The 14,546-nt window shown below is 41.6% G+C and overlaps 1 protein-coding gene across 1 annotated transcript in view; it reads left to right on the top strand.

Moving 5' to 3' along the window:
- Window positions 1–14,546, top strand: part of LOC122551458 (islet cell autoantigen 1-like protein) — a 103,212-nt gene that overhangs the window by 33,242 nt on the left and 55,424 nt on the right. Inside the window, exons 5-6 of the mRNA XM_043693391.1 lie at window positions 3,651–3,774; window positions 4,525–4,723. Coding sequence (XP_043549326.1) covers window positions 3,651–3,774; window positions 4,525–4,723 — 323 coding nt within the window. The remainder of the gene's footprint in view (window positions 1–3,650; window positions 3,775–4,524; window positions 4,724–14,546) is intronic.

The following is a 14,546-nucleotide window of genomic DNA, read 5'->3' as shown; positions in this document are numbered from 1 at the left end:
ATGATCATATTGAATGGTGGAGCAGGCTTGAGAGGCGGAGTGGCCTACTTCTGCTGCAAATTTGTATGTTTGTGACAGGAAGCAGAATACTGTTTCTTTTATTCCTAACATACCTATAGAAAGCCTTAGGGTTTTCCCTAATCCTACCGACTAAGGACCTTTCATGTCCCCTCCCTGCTGCAAATTTGTATGTTTGTGACAGGAAGCAGAATACTGTGTTTGCTTCATATGCTGTAGCATATGCTACACCCTAACTAAAAGATGGATTAGCCATGCAAGGGCCCACAGAAACCATGACCAGTGACACACAATGTCCTATTCATTAGCCAGTGATTGCTGATGATAACAACCTGAACTCATTGATTCCAACTTTATTTTTGGTGCAAGCACATCTAAGTATATCTAAAACCTAGGCTTCTGGGCCTGGTCCTGCTTTAGAAGTATCGAGACAATTTGTGTCTGTAGGTGGTGCTGTTTGTACATTTTCTACCAGGATATGATGAGCTATATGGAGAGACCGAAATTGTGGTGAATTTATATCTGTCAGCACCAATGACCAAATTCATAACACCATAATCACCATGTGCAAGACAAGTGCAGGGAAACAAATATTGCTTTCCTCTTCATAAAAGTTTCAGTGCAAGGTCAGAGGGCAAGGTGAAGAGATTGGGACTGTGAGAGTTGCTGTGACATGTGAACAGATGAACATGTGACAATTTGAAGGCTCCTCCTGTGCTGAAACCCTTCAGTGGATCTTATTTAAAATTCACACAGCACCAGGTTATAGTCCAACAAGTTTAATTGGAAGCACTAGCTTTTGAAGCACTGCTCCTTCATCGGGTGGTTGTGAAGGAGCAGCACTCCGAAAGCTAGTGCTTCCAATAAACTTGTTGGACTATAACCTGGTGTTGTGTGATTTTTAACTTTGTACACCCCAGTCCAACACCGGCATCTTCAAATCGTGGATCTTATATTATTCTAAATTAGCTTGAGGGGATTTAAAACATCTGCTGTTGCTTTTTTTATACACTTATAGGATGTGGCCATTGATCTCTGGGCCAGCATTTATTGCCCATTCCTAGTGGCTCTTGATGAGGTAGATAAGTGGTGATGAACTGTGTTCTTGAATTATGCAGTCCGCTTGGTGTAGACGTGACTAGTCAAAGCGAGGTGATTATTCTGGTTTCAGTCGTTTCTTCCTTTTACATGATTAGTACAATCTGGTTCTCTGGACCATTTCAGAGGACAGTGAAGAGTCAGTCATATTGCTGTGGATCTGGAGTCACATGCAGCACAGACCAGGTATGGATGGGAATTTCCCTCCCTGAAGGGCATTAGTGAACTGGATGAGTTGGGTCTCTGAATTGGTAGTTATGCAATGACACCACTAAGTTGCCTAGAAGACATGAAATGGATTTCTGCAGTCTGAATCCTGGTACCAATTGATCAAAATTGCCTTTGATTTGGGAGTGGTCAGCATTGAATTGGCAGTCAGTCTGAGGAAGGCCATAGGGCCACTGCTGTAAGATGTGGAAATATGTCCACTTAGGCTAGAGCCATGGCGAATTTTAGTCTGTGTTGCTAACCATGCTGTACCTGATCTGGAAGTGGTTGTCACTGATCGAGCGTGAATGAAACCCAGTGTTCCAGTCTCTACTGCTAACATTCTCACTTTGAAGATTCGTTTTCAAATACAATTGAAAAATTAATTTTAATGGTTCTGAAACTATTGTCTCCAACTGGTAAGATTCACACTGGTAATAGCAAGAACTGAGTAGTTTCTATTTCAGGCACTCATCATTTGTGGCATACACTGTTGGGTCAGGAGCAGGTTGGTAAGTCAGAGAGTGAAAGGTTTCTCTCCTCTGCTACAACTGCCTAACTTACTCCAAAAGTAAGTTTCCGTGCCTTGTGTTTCTATCTCCCACACCAAGCTACCTGAGGAGGATTGACGCTATGTGCAAATTATATTTCCATCCATAGCCACAATAAATTGGGTTAAGCTTGTCCAAGCCTGATTCAGGAGGGGTTTTGTCAACTCTGGCTGGATCACATGTGAAGTGAACGCTCACCTCTCAAGAGCTTCAACATTTTACTCATTCACATTCAGTGTAGATGTTGTTGGCTAGGGTAACATTTATAGCCCAGAGGGCATTTAAGATATCCTACATTGAATGTAGGAGAATTGCAGGTGATACAAAAATTGGTTAGATGGTGAATAGTGTAGAGTATTTAGATGGGCTGATCAGATGAACCGATGTGTAGCAAAATGGAATTCAAGTTGGATAAATGTGAAGTGGTGTACTTGGTTAGGATAGTCAATGCAAGGGAATACATGATAGACCCTGGGAAGCGCTGAGGATCAGAGGGACCTTGGGGTGCATGTACTCTGATCCCTTAAGGTATCAGGACTGATGGGTAAATTGGCTAATACCGCACGTGGGATATTGTGTTTATTAACCGAGGCATAGAGTTTAAGAGCAGGAACTGTTAAACATTGGTGAGGCCACAGCTAAAGTATTGTGTGCAGTCCTGGAAGGACTTGTAGGAGGGATGTGATAGCATTGGAGGGGACGCAGAGGAGATTTTGTGGGATGTTAACAGAATAAAGCCAAGGAACTGCGGATGCTAGAGGTCAGGCATCATTGGAGAGAAATCAATGTTAATGTTTAGAGCCCAGTGATGAAGAGTCAGTGGACTCAATACATTAACTCTGCTTTCACTCCACAGATGTTTCCTGACTTGCTGAGTTTTCCCAGCAATTTCTGTTTTTGTTTTCTTGGATGTTGTCTGGCTGGAGAGTTTCATTTACAAGGAGAGATTGAACAGACTGGGGCTATTAGAGGAGATTGAGAAGAGTCACAATTGAGATGTTTAAAATTATGATAGCGTGGACAGGAGGAAGCTTTTCCCCTTGATGCAGGGATCAATGACCTCGTGCCTAGATTTAAGGCAAGGGGCGGAAGGTGAGGAAGATGTGAGGAAAAGCCTTTTCACTCAGAGGGTGGTGGGAACCTGGAACTCATTGCCTGTGAGAATGGTTGAAGCAGAATTATAGAGTCATAGAGATGTAATGCATGGAAACACACTCTTCGGTCCAACCTGTCCAGAGTTTGTTTCAGATTTCCAGCATCTGCAGTTTTTTTTAAATCAAATTAAATTGTCTTGTTGAATGCCCCCAAACCTAGCATAATGGTAATATGACTACAGTAGTCAACTATCTGAAATGGCAGAGTAAGCCACTTTGTTCAAGGGCAAATAGGGATAGGCATCAAATGCTGAGGGGAAAAAAACCCATCTCTTTTAAGATCCTCCTTAATACTCTGTTTAACTATGCTTTTGGTCATAAACCCAGTATTGTCATCTTTAGTGCCTTTTTTTTCTTAAAACCCTTTGAAACTCCTTTGCTGTGTTTAAGGAGCCTAAATTAGAATAAAAGTGAAATACTGCAGCTTCTGGATATTTGCAGTAAGATGTGACTGAACTTGAAATATTAACTCTGATTCTCAGCCCATAGTTGCTATTGAGCTTCTCCACCTCTTTCTGTCTAAGTTAGAATTTATTTTTTGTAAGGACAACTCTCTGACCATTTATCTCGACGATTCTTTTGTGTTTTTAATAGTAATGGCTGTTTAACTTATCCATTGCAGCTCTATCCCAGGAGGAGAATGAGCTGGGCATGTTTCTGAAGGCACAAAGTGAACAAGATAAAACCCCAGCTGGCAGGATGATGAATGCCACCAGTAAGGCCCTGTGTGGTTCTGCAAAGCAAAGGTACACTTACTCACTAGGCCTCAGGCTCACCCAAGTTGTCTCACCTGATTTCCATGTGTATGCTGTTGGTTGAGAAATAAAATAATTAGTGGATATATGTTCATTTTATTTAATTTTAGCTCTGATGATAATGGTGCATGCAATTTGTATTTGTGAACAAATTGAATATGCAATGTTTTTAAGTTGAAGACTTGAGCTTCAAGCTCCCCATTATGTTTTAGTGGGTAGGGGGTGACTATTTCTAGTGCAATTACAGTACGCGCAATGGAAAGATTCCCAGATGATACTGAATTAGAGGAATCCACAGTTGTGTAAACATTTCAGACCAAAATCATTTGAGAAACCTGTTTCTGCAGTGGGGTTCTGGGAGTCTTTCAGATGTGCTGATTTGCAGGGAAGATAAATTTAACCTGGTGCTGAAATTGGTTGCATGTTTGATAAAAAGGGATGTCAATGCAGAACAGCAAGGGTTGCATTGAGCATTGTTTCTTAAGAATTTAGTGAAATATATAATATTTTAAATGCCTATAGTATGCACCGAGGAGCAGCCAGACCCAGACACATGTAATGCCTGGAGCTAGACTGAAGTACTAGTGGTTGAAGATCTCACTGCTGGGTACTACGAATATCAGATAAAGCAACAGTATGTTGGTTTTTCCTATGATCCCCTCTGCCATTCCCTGAATACTGATATTCTAAATATGCCTGATGTTGTGCAATCTGTCCACTTTCTGCCTTTGCCCATTCCAGGTTAGCACTGCGCGCCCCTCTAGTACGACTGGAGCAGGAAGTGGAAACATTCCGGCAACGAGCAGTCACTGATACTCTCCTCACAGTGAACCGGATGGAACAGTCTCGAACAGAGTACAGGGGGGCACTACTCTGGATGAAGGATGTCTCTCAGGAATTGGATCCTGACACATACAAGCAGATGGAGAAGTTCAGGAAGGTACATGGGTTGTGCAGGAATATTGTATTCTATTCCATTAATTTGGGGATACCTTGAACTGGAATTTGTACAGATGTAGAGCAACAGGCAGTCTAACTTGGGAGACTCTTGAAATGAGAACATTTTGATTAGATGCAATTGGATTAGATTACTTACAGTGTGGAACCCATTTTGACCTGGGTTTTTGGTTTGCTCTTGCATTTTGTCAGATTTGCCATCTTGAGAGTGTTTTGTTTCAAGGGTTGTGTTGGTGGTAGTCAGATTGCACTACCAACTGGCTTTTGTCCAGCAGCAGCATCCACAATTTCCTGGCCTACAATGCTGAATCTGTATTTTTTTTAAAAGGCCATCACTACTTTGAGACATTCGTCAGAGGACGAATCTAGACTCTTCTTTCAGTTGCACTGCTCAAACAGGCTTTATTTAAAATTGGAGAATAAGTAATGAGCTTAACGTTGATGGCCTGAGATTATTAAGGATAAGACTCTTCTTTGTTTACAATGGTCTAATTATAATTCTATTTTGACGTGGATTTTGGCCTTTCTGTGAATGAAAGCCAGTGATTTGAAAAACTACATGTATAATTGCACACAATATTGAACTCTTAATTCCAGGTATAACTTGGGTTCCCAGAACAATACTTGAATTTCGGGATTAAGCATCTAACAATTATACTACTTGGCCCATTTAATATGACTCAGATCAAACATTCTGGGGAATTAGTTTCTGAACAATAACAGAAAATTCTTTTCAGTGGTGGGATTGGAATGAAAGTTCAGCAAAAAAGGAAGCAGAGGATGTTCAAAATGTGGAGATTTTTGCATTACTGAGCAAGTATACTTACATGTGCTGGCTCTATTTTAATATTTACTGGAGTGCATCTAGACTTATTGTAAATTATTGCTGATTTTGTTAATAAGTAAGAATGTCTTTGAAAGCTGACCTAATTCTGTCAATTCAGATTTCAATTTGAGTCCTTCATTGACCTTTTTATTCCACCTCCCCAGTCCATCCTTCCAATATCATTCATCTGAGGTGTCAGCTTAGCTCATTGGTAAGACTCTTGTTTTTGAATCAGGAAGTCACCATTTAACATATCACCAAGAACAAGAGGATGCTGCCTTAGTAAAGTTGCTGCCCTTCAAATTCCACTCAGTTTACCCCTTCAGGTCAGTATTTAGGAATATCATCGCATTATTCAAAAGGGACAAAGAGTTTTGATGTCTTGACCAATGTTCCACAGTCAATCAAGTCAATATCATAATTGGTCATTAATGTTCAAGTTGTATTTTTGACTTACATGTACAAGGTGACATCTGAATGTGCCTCAGGAATACAGTTTAACAAAGACCAGATGTGCCATGCTGTCTGATGCCATTGCGGTTAAAAGTAGACCATCCAAATGGCATACCGATTAATCATTAGGCTGAGCAATATGTTGAACATAGGCAACATGGGAACTTCAGCCTTTTCTTTGTGCTTTTAGATAACTAATGCTAGATTGAATATTCTGTAACGTTGGTAGATTTGTGGACAGTCCCGGCTGATTCGGGGAATTCTGAGGATTGCACAGTAGATTTGGAATAATTTCTGGAGACAGCTAGCTTCACCAAGCCAAAACCTGCCTCAGAGGGCACATTGGGCCAACGTCGTTTTAAGCTATTTTCTGAGTTCAAGATCCTTGATTGGTCTGAAGTTTCATTCCAATTCTTCCTAGATTCCGTTGTGTTTATTTGTGAAAATAGAACTTAGAACATTACAGCGCAATACAGGCCATTTGGCCCTTGATGTTGCACCAACCTGTGAAATTAATCTGATGCCAATCTAACCTACACCGTTCCATTATTATCCATATGTATGTCCAATGCCCATTTAAATGCCCTTAACGCCACCGAATCTACTACAGTTGCAGGCAGGCCGTTCCACGCCCCTACTACTATCTGAGTAAAGAAACTACCCTGATATCTGTATCACCCCTCAATTTAAAGCTATGTCCCCTCATGTTAGCCTTCACCATCTGAGGAAAAGGTTTCTCACTGTCCACCCTATCTAATCATCTGATTATCTTATACGTCTCAATTTAAGTCATCTCTTCACCTTCTTTTGTCTAACAAAAACAGTTCCCTCATCAAACCTTCCTTCGAAACCAGGCAACATCCTAGTAAGTCTCCTCTGAACCCAAAGCTTCCACATCCTTCCTATAATGCGGTGACCAGAACTGTACGCAATACTCCAAGTGTGGCCTTACCAGTGTCTTGTATAGCTGAAGCATGACCTCGTGGCTCCAAACTCAATCCCAGACCAATAAATGCCAACGCACCATCTGCCTTTTTAACAACCCTATCAACCTGGATCGCAACTTTCAGGGATTTATGCACCTGAATACTGAGATCTCTCTGTTCATCTACACTGCCAAGAATTTTACCGTTAGCCCAGTACTCTGCATTCCTGTTACTTCTTCCAAAGTGAACTACCTCGCACTTTGCCGCATGAAACTCCATTTGCCACTTCTCAGCTCAGTACTGCATCTTCCCTATGTCCCTATGTAACCCACAACATACTTTGGCACTATTCACATCTCTGTCCACCTTAGTGTCATCCGCAAATTTACTAACCCATCCTTCTACACCCATGTCCAGATCATTTATGAAAATGACAAACAGATGTGGCCCCAAAACAGCTCCTTGTGGCACTGAGCTCCAGGATGAACATTTCCCATCAACCACCACTCTCTGTCTTCTTTCAGCTAGCCAATTTCGGATCCAAATGCTAAACCACCTTCAATCCTGAAACTCCATATTTTGAGCAATAGCCTACTGTGTGGAACCTTATCAAACACCTTACTGAAATCCATATACACCATGTCAACTGCTTTACTTTCATTCACCTGTTTGATCACCTTCTTGAAGAACTCAGTAAGATTAGTGAGGCACGACCTACCCTTCACAAAACTGTGTTGACTATCCCCTTTCAAATTATTCCTTTCCAGATGATTATAAATCTTATCTCTCATAACCTTTTCCAACATCTTAGTCACAACCAAAGTAAGGCTCACTGGCCTATAATTACCAGGGTTGTCTTGACTCCCCTTCTTAAACAAGGGAACAACATTTGCTATCCTCCAGACTTCTGGCACTACTCCTGTCGACAATGATGACATAAAGATCAAAGCCAAAGTCTCTGCGATCTCCTCCCTGGCTTGCTAGAAAATCCGAGGATAAATGTCATCTGGCCCAGGATCTTACCTATTTTCAGATCATCCAAAATTGCTAAAACCTCCTCGGTCAACCAAAATCCCATCTAATCTAGTAGCCTGTAGATCCGTATTCTCACTAACATTGCCCTTTTCCAAAGTGAATACTGATGAAAAGTATTCATTAAGTGCTTCCCCTATGTCCTCAGATTCCACACACAACTTCGCACTACTATCTTTGATTGGCCCTAATCTTACTCTACTCATTCTTTTATTCCTGATATACCTATAGAAGGCCTTAGGGTTTTCCTTGATCCTGTCCGCCAACAACTTATCATGTCCCCTCCTGGCTCTTCTTAGCCCCCTCTTTAGATCTTTCTGGTTAACTCACAGCCTCAATGTGGACTTCCAGCTTCCAGGTAAAGCCCTGCATGGACTAGAGGCTAGGTGCTGGCATGGACTGGGTTGGAAAGTCTGTTATTCTGAAATGTTTTTTTTTTCTAATTTATTCCTATGATCTGTAATGCTGGACTATTTTTTAAATTTTTCTAAATTATTTTCCCCAAGAATTTGTCCTTAAGAGTTTGTACTAGGTACATTTGTAGCTAAGATGGTGCTGTAGATGATGAGTTGTAAGCTTTTCACTGCATTCATTTGAATACCTATGACAATAAATCTAATTCTAATGTGGCTCCCTCATTGCTTCAGAGACACACAGGAATGCAAAGTCAGCTCATAAGTGTATTCTTGTCACCTCTTTGCATTTGCCATACTCCTCATCTGCTATTTTTCTGATCTCTCGCCAACATTCCCCCCTCATTCATTTTTCAAATCCAGCCTTCGCTATCTTAGCAATGTAGTTTGTATTACTTGCTGGTGATTGCTGTTCTCAGGTACTATCATAGAGAAAGGACTGACCTCCAATATCCAATATAAAAGAAAAATGAGAAGTCCAGAATAAAATTTAATCTTTATTAACTTGGCATTCGAAATGGTGAATTTGGCATCTATTAAAACGTATTGCCCCAGGCAAATGTCTAATTTGCCTATATGGACAGGCTGGGTCTGCAAAGAGTACACAAAGTACATAATTGTGTTAACTGTAGCAGACAATATCACTTCCATATCTCATACGCTGCTGGTGAATTCCTACTGCTCTGAGAGCCTGAGCGTGGGGTAATCTGATTCTGTGCAACAGGGCTATTTTGGAGAATGCAGGACTAGAATTTAAGTCTGCAGAATGTTTATTGATTGAATTAAGAATTCAGTGAGTATGTGAAATTTTTTAACTTTCTCCATGTGGACCAGTAATACAGTTATTGAGGCTTTGCCTCGCGAGAGCATTTTGAGCTGTGTAGTCAAGACTGTGTAATCTGTCATCCGATGCAGTGCTGGGGCAACATAATTGTGCAGAATCACGATTGACTATACGGAAAACTCTCGGGAGGGACTGGGACTTAGGACAGCATTCAGAATGAGCAATTTATATTCCAGGAAACAGAGACCATTTGCAAAATCTAGTTTTAAAATTCTTTTATAAAGATGTGATAAACACAAACACTGCAAGCTTTCCCTGGTTAATGCCAGATGATACCTCCAGCAACACGCAGTGACTGGAGACTAGTTACATACACATTAAGTGATCAGAGTTGACCCCAGTCATGTACAGCAGTGAGGTCTCCAAATGTGATTGCTGGGGAAATTATTCAAACGTCATTCTAGCAATGAATAATGGTGCCATGATGTATAGCTGCAGTTAGAGGAGATGAATTAGAAATTTTGGATGTAGGTTTGCTTGCTGAGCTGGAAGGTTCATTTCCAGACGTTTAGTTACCCTACTAGATGACATCTTCAGTGGGCCTCAGGCGAAGCACTGCTGAAAATTCCTGCTTTCTATTTTTATATGTTTGGGTTCCTTTGGGTTAGTGATGTCATTTCCTGTGGTGAAGTCACTTTCTGTTCCTTTTCTCAGGGGGTGGTAGATGTGGTCTAACTCGATGTGTTTGTTGATAGAGTTCCAGTTGGAATGCCATTCTGTGGGTATAAAGAACTTGTGGCACTGTTGATGGTATTTGGGATTGGTCATACACAATTAACACCAACGTAAGAAATAGGAGTAGGAGTAGGCAATTTAGGCCCTCGAGCCTTTGCTGCCATTTCATATGATCATGGCTGATCTGAGCCTCAAATCCACTTTGCTGCCTGCTCCCCATAATCCTTCAACCAATGACTAATGTCCTCCTTAAATTTATTCAGTGTCCTGGTATTAACCACGCTCTGGGAATTGCACAGATTCATAAACATTTGGGAGAAGTCATTTCTCATCTTTAGCATAAAACTATGACCTGTTGCTCTAGATCTCATAGAAGGGATGTTGAGGAAACATCCCTTCTATGTTTACTTTGTCAATTCCCTTCGGCCTCTTATATACCTCAATTAGATCTCCTGTCATCTTTCTAATCCCTGGTGAGTATAGGCCTAAACTGCTCAGTCTATCATCAAAACATAGCCCTTTCAACTCTGGGTTTAATCTTGTGAATCTCCTCTTAACTGCCTCCAATACAACTATATCCCTCCTCAACGAGACCAAAACTGTACTCAATACTCCGGGTGTGCTCTCACCAATGCCTTGTATAATTGCAACAGCACCTCCCCACTTATATACTTTATTCCTTTAGCAATAAATGGCAATTTATTTGCCTTATTACCTGCTGTACCTACACACTAGTTTTCAGCAATTCATGATGAAGACTCCCAGAACCCTCTGCATGAAGCATTTTGAAGTTTCTCTTCATTTAGATCATAAGTTGTGCTTTTATTCTTCTAACCAAAATGGATAATCTCACACTTACCTACATTAAACTTCCATCTGGCAACTTTTGGCCCATTCACCATATCCATTTGTAAATTTTTTACTACTTCATTACAATTTACCAACACGAGCAAGTGTTTGAAATTTATGTTATAACTCATCATTCTCAAATTACAAGAGGAAAAACGACATGCGGGATATTGCTTTGGTTCATAATACACCTCTTAATGCAGCGACTATTTATATAATACGTATAGGCCCAGATCTTTAGCTTGGGATTAGAAACTGTATTTTCAACACTAATCAAAATAAAGTATAGACATTTCCCTCAAATGGATTTTTTTGGAGACACTTTCTGATGGAAGATCCTTCAGAACTGATGCAAAAACAAAGAAAATTACAGCTCATGAACAGGCTCTTCACCCTTCCAAGCCTGCGCCGATCCATATCCTTTACCTAAATCTGCTGCCTATTTAAGGATCTGTATCCCTCTACTCCTTGCCCATTCATGTATCTGTCTAGATATATCTTAAATGACACTATTGAGCCCGCCTCTACCACCTCCGTTGGCAATGTGTTCCAGGTAGCCACTGCGTAAAGAGCTTTCCACCCATATCTCCCTTAAACTTTTCCCCTCTTACCTTGAACTCATGACCCCTAGTAATTAAGTCCCTCGCTCTGGGAAAAAGCTTCTTGCTATCCACACCTCTCATGAGTTTGTAGACCTCAACCTCTATCTTTCTAATGAAAATAACCCTAATCTACTCAACCTTCTTTCATAGCTAGTGCCCTCCAAACCAGGCAACATTCTGGTGAACCTCCTCTGCACCCTCTCCAAAGCATCTACATCATTTTGGTAATGTGGCGACCAGAACTGTACACAGTATTCCAAATGTGACTGAACCAAAGTTCTATACAACTGTAACGTGAGGTGCCATCTCTTCTACTCAATACCCCTTCCGATGAAGGAAAGCATGCCATGTGCCTTCCTGACCATTCTATTGACCTGCATTGCCACCTTCAGGGAACAATGGACCTGAACACTCCGATCTCTCTGTACATCTTTTTTCCCCAGGCCTTTTCCATTTACCATGTAGTTCATTCTTGAATTAGATCTTCCAAGATGCATCATCTTGCATTTGTCTGGATTTCATTTGCCATTTCTCTGTCCAATTCTCCAATCTATCTATATTCTGCTGTATTCTCTGACAGTCCCCTTCACTATCTGCTATTCTGCCAATTAGATTAGATTAGATTACTTACAGTGTGGAAACAGGTCCACACTGCCCCGCCGAAGCGCAACCCACCCATACCGCTACATTTACCCCTTACCTAACACTACGGGCAATTTAGCGTGGCCAATTCACCTGACCTGCACATTTTTGGACTGTGGGAGGAAACCGGAGGAAACCCACGCAGACACAGGGAGAACGTGCAAACTCCACACAGTCAGTCGCCTGAGGCGGGAATTGAACCCAGGTCTCTAACGCTGTGAGGCAGCAGTGCTAACCACTGTGCCACCGTGTCGCCCACAATCTTAGTGTCACCTGCAAACCTGCTAATCAGACCAACTATACCTTCCTCCAGATCATTTATGTGTATTACAACCAACAGTGGTCCTAACATGGATCCCTGTGGAACACCCACTGGTCACAATTCTCCATTTTGAGAAACTTCCTTCCACTATTACTCTGTTTCCTGCTGCCCAGCCAGTTCTTTATCCATCTAGCTAGTATATCCTATACCCCATGCGACTTCACTTTCTCCATCAGCCTACCATGGGGAACCTTATCAAACACCTTACTGAAGTCCATATACATGACATCTACAGCCCTTCCCTCAACAATCAACTTTGTCACTTCCTCAATGAATTCTATTAAGTTGATAACACATGACCTTTCCTGCACAACACCATGATGCCTATCACCGATAAGCCCATTTTCTTCCAAATGGGGATAGATCCTGTCCCTCAGTATCTTCTCCAGCAGCTTCCCTACCACTGATGTCAGGCTCACCGGTCTATAATTACCTAGGTTATCCCTGGTACCCTTCTTAAACAAGGGTCAACATTAGCAATTTTCCTGTCTCCAAGACCTCCCCTGTGTTCAAGGATGCTGCAAAGATATCTGTTAAGGCCCCAGCTATTTCCTTTCTCGCTTCCCTCAGTAACCTGGGGTAGATCCCAGGTATACCAGGTACTAGCTAGATGTCAATGTTCTATTAGTCATATGGACAAAAATGGATTGTGTAGGTTAGATGGCCTTCAGATTGATTTCACAGGTTGGCGCACCATTGAGGGCCAAAGGGCCTGTACTGTGCTGTAATGTCTATGTTCTGTGTTCTATTTGATCTCATCTGTACCTGCGGACTTGTCTGCCTTAATGCCTTTTAGAACACCCAACACTTCCCCCCTCCTTATGACGACTTGACCTAGAGCAAACATCTATCCCTAACCTAAACATCCGTCATGTCCCTCTCCTAAGTGATAACAAACGCAAAGTCCTCATTAAGAATCTCACCTACTTTCTGACTCCACGCATTAACTTCTCTACTTTATCCTCGAGTGGGCCAACCCTTTCTCTAGTTACCCTCTTGCTCCTTATATATAAATAAACGGCTTTGGGATTTTCCTTAACCCTATTTGCTAAAGATATTTCACGACCTCTTTTAACCCTCTTAATTCCTCGTTTCAGATTGGTCCTACTTTCCAGACATTCTCCCAAAGCTTCATCTGTTTTCAGTTGCCTCGACCTTGTGTACGCTTCCTTTTTCCTCTTAGCTAGTGTCACAATTTCACCTGTCATCCATGGTTCCCTAATCTTGCCATTTCTATCCCTCATTTTCACAGGGACATGTCTGTCCTGCACTTTAATCAACCTATCTTTAAAAGCCTCCCACCTGTCAAATGTGGACTTACCTTCAAACAGCTGCCATTCCACATTCCCCAACTCTTGCCGAGTTTTGCTATAGTTGGCCTTCTCCCAATTTAGCACTCATCCTTTAGGACCACTCTTGTCATTGTGCATGAGTATTTTAACACTTATGGATTTGTGATCACTATTCCCAAAATAATCTCCTACTGAAACTTCATTCACCTGGCCGGGCTCATTCCCCAACACCAGGTCCAGTATGCCCTCTTCCCGAGTCGGACTATTTACATGCTGCTCTATAAAACCCTCCTGGATGCTCCTTACAAATTCTGCTTCATCTAAACCTCTAACACTAAGTAAATCCCAGTCAAAATTGGGAAAATTAAAGTCTCTCATCACCGCCATCCTGTTGCTCCTACGTCTTTCCATAATCTGTTTATGTATCTCATGCTTGCTGTTGGGAGGCCTGTAGTACAGCCCCAACATTCACCCTTCCTATTTCTGAGCTCTGCCCATAATACCTCACTGCTCGAGTCCTCCATGGTGCTCTCCTTCAGCACAGCTGTGATATCCTCTCTGACCAGTAATGTAAATCCTTCACCCCTTTTACCTCCCTCTCTATCCCGCCTGAAGCATCTATATCCTGGGATATTTAGTTGCCAATCATACCCTTCCCTCAAACAAGTCTTAGTAATAGCAATAACATCATACTCCCAGGTACTAATCCAAGCCCCAAGTTCATCTGCCTTACCGACTACATGTCTCACATTAAAACAAATGCACCTCAGACCACCTGTCCTTTTGTGCTCATCATCTGCTTCCTGCTTACTCTTCCCCTTAGTCACGCTGACTTCATTTTCTAGTTCCTTACAGGCTTTAGTTACTACCTCCTTACTGTCCACTAACCTCCTCATTTGGTTCCCATCACCGTGCCACTTTAGTTTAAAC

The sequence above is a fragment of the Chiloscyllium plagiosum genome, chromosome 7 (assembly GCF_004010195.1).
Source record: "Chiloscyllium plagiosum isolate BGI_BamShark_2017 chromosome 7, ASM401019v2, whole genome shotgun sequence".
Classification (NCBI taxonomy): domain Eukaryota; kingdom Metazoa; phylum Chordata; class Chondrichthyes; order Orectolobiformes; family Hemiscylliidae; genus Chiloscyllium; species Chiloscyllium plagiosum.
This window is presented reverse-complemented; position numbering and strand designations above follow the sequence as displayed.